This window comes from Cariama cristata, unplaced genomic scaffold (genome assembly GCF_000690535.1).
Source record: "Cariama cristata isolate BGI_N322 unplaced genomic scaffold, ASM69053v1 scaffold35734, whole genome shotgun sequence".
NCBI classification, from domain to species: Eukaryota; Metazoa; Chordata; class Aves; order Cariamiformes; family Cariamidae; genus Cariama; species Cariama cristata.
The window spans coordinates 1,935-8,068 of record NW_009614147.1 but is presented as its reverse complement, the minus strand read 5'-3'; the positions used below and the strand labels follow the sequence as shown (position 1 = coordinate 8,068).

Here is a 6,134-nt window from a genome sequence, read left to right as displayed (position 1 = left end):
CCAGCGCCGGAGCAGGTGGCTTAGATAGTCTGGAGCCACCCCGGGTGCTTTACTGCTTTTCCTTCAAGATCTGGCAGGTGTGACCGGAGCATCTCCTTGCGGCAATAAACATCTGGCTTTTGGCACATGGGATGAGGGGCTTGTCACGGGGTGACTGATGAGCCGGCCTTGGGGTGGCAAGCTTGATGGCTTCTCTTTTTCTCCCCAAGAAAGCCGCTTTCTCTTGCTCCTTCTGCCACGGCAAGGTTGTTTCCCTGTGCCCCCCTGACAAAGCGATGCCATTTCTTTGTGGCTGGCACAAGTGTCGGCGTGGTGAGGCTGCGTCCCGTCCTCCTCCCGTTGCCGGGCTTGTTCAGGTGGTTTGGGCACATTTTATTTTGATATAAACACAGGGCCAGGTGTGACACCCGTGTTTTCTCTATGATTGCTCACACCAGTACAGCATCCGTGGCTGTTTTGATTTTACCAGTCATTAAGCCGGCTGTGTTTTTGATGGGGAGGAAGCAGAGTGTCACCAACGGTGCTTGTACCAGGATGCTGAAGTACCGATGTAAATCATGGTACTGAGTGGATTAAACTGATGGAGACCAAGTCCCCGTGGTGCCCAAAAAACCACAGGTAGGCCGTCCCTGTGCCAGCAAGGGTGCTCGGAGAGGGGACGAAGGGTGCTGTGCAACCACGGGGCACGATGTCCTCCCTCATTCCCTGCATCCCACCCGCTCCTCATCGCTTCTGTGTCACGCTTATCCAAGGCGCTTCTCGGAAAAGCTGTTTCGAAGTAAAGCATCGCTACGTGTCTTCTTCCTAAAAACTCTTGCGCAGCTGTGTTCCTGATCGGCTCAGCCATTACTTTGTGGAAAAGGTGTTTCTCCTCTGTCTGTCTGGCTGTGGTCCAATGCTTTTGACTTCCTCCGGTGAAAAGCAGCCTGGCTTTTCCGTGGCAGTCGAGGCTGATCAAAAATGAGCCGGTCGGCCCCCGTTCCCACCCTGGGATGGCGAGCTGCGGCAGGAGGGCTTACCTGCGAAAAGAGCTCGACTCTGAAAAGATGCACCCGTGACTGGCAGCCTGCGCGCCGCTCCAGCCTGCTCGCTGCTGCTAATTTCATGCCCCGTGCTCCAGGTAACGCTCCGCTGCCTTTAGCCACCACCGTGGGCCTGGATTGCTTTTCCAGCCCGGCAGGAGCCCAGCTGCCAAGTCCAGGTTGGAGCAGAATAAAAACTACTTTGCAAAAGCATCTTGGCAATGCCCGGCAGCGCCGGTGACTAATTTGCTGCTGCCGTGCTCTGTTGTTGGTTGGGTTTGGTTTTTTTAAGGTACGGAGTGCACGGCGTGCATCATGGCAGCCTGTTGGAAGATGCTGTAGTTAATATAGGGTCCGTGACGTGCCTCGGCTCCACGGCTCAGGGATGAGACCTTCCCCCACAAGAGGTGGAGGTGGGAGGAGGGCAGCTTTGGATGGGGAGGAAGATATCAAGTTTGCTTTGGGGAATTACTATTACTAATTATTATTAACCAGGAAAGGGATGACAGTCTTTCAGTGCTTGCGTTTATTCTCTAAAATCGTGTCGGTGATAGTGGAGCTCGGCCCTTGCGAGCAAGGGATGCCCAGAGGAGATGAGCTGGCCGGTCAGGGAGGGCTCAGCAGAAAGGGGGAAGAACTGGGTATATCTTGTATAGCCAAAAAGTTGCTCTGAAAGCACGTCTGTGATGGGTGGGCATACCCCCCGAGGGAGAACAGTTACCTTCTGAGCTGGATTGACACCTGCCGAGCAGGAGCGGAGATGCGTACGGAGCCTGATGTTTCCCCTTGGTCGGGCTATGGGTTATATTTGCCACCCGCCGTTCTGCTGCTGCATTAAAAATGTGGCATGAGGGCTTTCCTTCATCGCAGAAACCCTCCTACTTGGCTCTTCTTTCACAGCAGGGTTTGGCCGTGGGTAAGGCAGGGTAAAATTTCCCGGCGTAGTGCAGGCTCCTCAGTTCCTTAAATAATTCCCCGATTCTCTTCCCACCGCCAGTGTGAGCACGTTTGCTGGGAATGAATGGACGTTTCCCTGGGGTGCTCGAAATGCAGCATCTCTGCTGGATTACTTCAAGTACGCTTCTGCTTGGTGGAAAGAGTTATAAGGTCTTTTTTTCCTCCCCAAAAGAAAATTAACTTGAAAGTACATTAAATATCCCCAGGCTGATTTGGGGGTTTCTTTTAAGTAGGTTGGTAAATAAGTCTTGGTTTTAGCAGCCAACTTTGCATTTTGCTTTGTATTTTCTCCTATAATTCATCGTACGGCCGTAGAGCTTTGAGCCTCCTGCTTCGCCAAGCCGATGACGTTAGCGTGGGCATTGATATCTCCGTCTATATGGACCCTCTGGGAGCGATGATGAGATTTCCCGTCGCTTACAGTAAAAGCTCCTGATAGGGAAGAGAACATGCTTGTAAACTGATTAAAAGACTATGACCCAAAACTGGAAAAAAAAACCAAACCAAACAACCAAAACCAAATAACGTGCGGAGAAAACGTGCCAAGTGCCTTCTCGCGCTCGGACGCGACGTGGCCCCGTCTCTGTAGCTAGATAACTGCAGAAAATGAAAGCCCATTGCGATGGGGGTGGAGATGTAGGTCATCCTCTTTGCGAGCATCGTCCTACCTGCTGGCTGAGAGTCCCGCAGAAAAAACAAGGGATTAAGGGCCTCGCGGGGAGGAGATCGAGTAGACACGCTTTAACAGCGTAATACATAAAACGGATTGAAAATGTAAGCGTTTGGCTGCAATCTTGGCAAAGAAATCTCTCTCTCTCTCTCTGCTGTGGTTATTGCTTTCTGTGTGCCCAGCCTGACCTCTGTGCGAGGTGGGCTGGTGAATATTGACTGATGCTGCAGACGACTTATTCGGAGGATATACGAGTCCCCGGAGTAAACGTGTGTTGAGTCTCAATGTAGCTTCTCAGTGAGTTTCGTGCACGCGGAGAGGGAAACCGGGAGGGAAAATAACGTCCCTGTGTCCCCACTCAGGCTGCTGTTGCTCGAGCACGTTCTCAGGCGTGGTGTCCCGGTCACTCTGCGTGGAGAGGGATGCGCAGGTTTGCTAGCCATCGCGGGCTTTTAAGGCAGTTGGCTAATAATCTTAATGCTTTTGTGTCCTGATTTGTAAAAAAAAAAACCAACCCTCACGGAGCTCAAGTAGGATAAAACGTTCAGGGGGTTTGTTCAGGATGCTGGAGAAATTTAGACTTCTTTATTTCAGGTGCTGCCCCATGGGGCCAGTGCGGCAGTGAGGCAGGTATTTCCTTCACCGTTTTTGCTTCTGAATGTGTTATGTCCCTAATTACCTGAAATATCCCGGGGCTGTCGCAGGATGAAAAAGCCCCGGGGACCCATTCCCTGAGCAGTTTTGCAACACGTGCTGCAACACGGCGAGGTGGATACCTACAGCCGAACTCCCCGTGCGTGCTGTACCGTGCCGTATTTAGGACCTGAAATTCATGTGTTGTTCCCCCCTGACCTTTTTTTCTTTTTCTTTTCTTTTTTTTTTTTTTCCTGGCAGGAGTTTTTTGAGAGTTACATCTCCATTGCTTCAACTGTGCCCTCGGTGCTGTGCCTGATCGGAAACTTCTTGCTCGTCAATAGGTAAGTGCTGCTCCGTTCCCGGGTCTGTTCGCTGCGGCTCTCCCCGGCTTTGCCTGCATCGTTCCTGCTTTTCTCCGGCTTCAGCCGGGGCTCCCAGCTCAGCCTCTCCTTCCCTTGAGGGGAAGCCATGGGACATCATGAGCCCAGCCTCCCTGCGCGGCCAAAATCCTCTGGTCTGCCCCTACCTGAATCGCAGCTGGCTGAGATGAAGTGGGGTGAAACCCCCTGCCCGCCGCCAGCAGCACCCATGCCTGGAGTTGGCTTGAGTTGCACCACTGTGAATAAATTCCTAATAAATTCCTTGGTTAACTGCTTGGCAAATGCTCTTTGCTCTTAAAAATGCCATCGTTGTCACCAGGGGACCGGCTGAGAGAGCAGAGCTCATCCAAGCAGGAGTAATGCCTTCCTCTAGTCCTACCAGCCGCTGAACTGGGTTTAGAAATGGACCATTTGGGCCTTGTTGCAAGCTTGACTTAAATCTGAAAGAGCCGCATCCCTTCCTTTGTACCCTTCCTTATCCCCGATCAAACTCCTGCATGTTTGCGGGCAAAGGGGAATGTGTTTGTGTGCTTTATCTCTAGATCTGTGTTGCTGGTCCGGCTCCCTGCCTGGCTCCCTCGCCCCTCCGTCCTACCCCCAGGCCAGCCCGGGCAATAAGCACCCTCCGTGCCCAAACAGCTCATTCCCTTGTAGCGACGTGCCTGGCGTTGCTTTCACCCAGCCTGCCGTGTTTCCCAGGCAGGCTTTATCGCTGCTGCTGTGTGTTGCTCCAGCGATGGGGGTAGTTCCTGATTTCTGGGAGAAAAGGATATTTACAGCTCGGTTGGGCTTAGTCCTGCTGATGGCAAAAGTGGAAATCGTAGAGCTAACATCTAAAGGCTTCTGAGAAAAATCATTACTTTTTATTCCTCATCTCCCCCCACCCTTCTTTATTTTCTTTGATCCTTCTCGCAGCAGAGGAGTTGGTGTCCTCTGCATCGCGCCTTCACGTTACAGTTTTAAACGCTGGAATTTTCCTTTCCCCTTGGCCCCAGGGTGTCTGCCAGCATCCGGATCCTCTCCTCCCTCTTCATCGTGCTGGCCACCTTCTTGATCATCACGGTGCTGGTGAAGGTCGACACCTCCACCTGGACCACCGGCTTCTTTGCCCTCATCATCGGCTGCATGGTCATCATCAGCAGCGCCTCGACCGTCTTCACCAGCAGCATCTTTGGGCTGAGCAGCCACTTCCCCATGAAGAACTTGCAGGCGCTCATCTCGGGTAGGTGTCCCCCAGCCGCGCCGTCCCGGTGGGATCATGCTCTTGGGTTTTCTATGGTGGGGTGATTTTCTTTCTCTCCTGCATCTGGCGTTTTGTCACATGGGGGTTATTTTAGAAACTTAGCTTTGCCTTAAAGATAAAGGGAAGTTGCAGAAGGAGAAACATGCTCGGTCACATGAGCTGGTGCTTTCGTTTCTGTAAATACCCATAAACTGAAGTGATGAGGGCTCGGCAGAGACGAGGAGAGCGGAGGTCCTTCGCCGGCCCTGCCCGGGGGGGACCAAACACCCTGCAGAGCAGCTCCAGCCAGCGGCTCCTGATGGCTTGACCTGGGTATTGGTTCTGAGCAGGGAGAAGGGAGGAAGGAGCTAGGTCCCTCAGCTCCTCTGTTTGCAGCCGGAGGAATCTTTAACAGTGCATCGTCTCCTCCTTTCTGTTCAGCATTTCCATGCATTTCCATGAGTGATGAGGGGCACGTTGGGAGCCGTGAGTGATGAGCTCCCTGGAGGTTTGATAACATTATAAATGTGCTGCGGAACGGCTGACAAACCAAGAGAGGAAGGGGATAAAATCAAGATGGAGAAATTTTTCCTGGGGCCGAGACAGGAGTGTTTTAATGAGCTTAGCCCAGTGAGGGAAATCGCTGCATCCCCGAGACGGCATACCTGGTGCTGGTGGCTTGAATTCCCATCTGGAGGAGTGCAGAAGAGAGGTGGTTATATGTGTGCCAGTGGAAAGCCAGGTTTAGGCTTTGGCCAGGGCTTGGACCTTCTCTGGAGGACTCAGCACGTGCAAGCCCAGCGGGTTGGGTCCCATCCTGACCCTTGTGCGGTGTTGCGGCTGGGTTGGCAGGGGATGCAGGGTGGGACCTGGGCGGTGATGCAGCCCCACGAATAGCTGTGTTGCAGCGAGGCGTGGAAATGGAGATGAGGTGCTGTGTGCAGCTGTACCCTCAGCCGGGTTTGGGGACCAGTGTGTGGGGCAGGGGGATGAGCTGCTTCCCCTGGGGGGGTTGTGCATGCCGGGAAGTGTTAATAAGAGGATGCTGCTGTTTCTGCGTTCCTTCTCTGCATCAACGTCCTCCTCGCTGGAGGTGCTGTGGGTTGCTCTCTGCCACCTCGATGTCCCTCACTTGTGCCCGTCTCGGTCAGGCTGGCTCGGCCCTGGGTGCTGAGCTCTGGCTCTCTGGTCCCCTGCACAGGTCAGGCCATGGGCGGCACGATCAGCGCCATCGCCTCCTTGATAGA

General features: G+C 53.3%; 1 protein-coding gene across 1 annotated transcript in view; it reads left to right on the top strand.

Moving 5' to 3' along the window:
- SLC29A3 (solute carrier family 29 (equilibrative nucleoside transporter), member 3) overlaps positions 1-6,134 on the top strand; it is an 8,452-nt gene that overhangs the window by 814 nt on the left and 1,504 nt on the right. Inside the window, 3 exon segments of the mRNA XM_009699300.1 lie at positions 3,544-3,626; positions 4,661-4,887; positions 6,089-6,134. The exon segment at positions 6,089-6,134 is cut by the window's right edge and continues 16 nt beyond it. Of these exon segments, the coding sequence (XP_009697602.1) occupies positions 3,544-3,626; positions 4,661-4,887; positions 6,089-6,134 (356 nt within the window).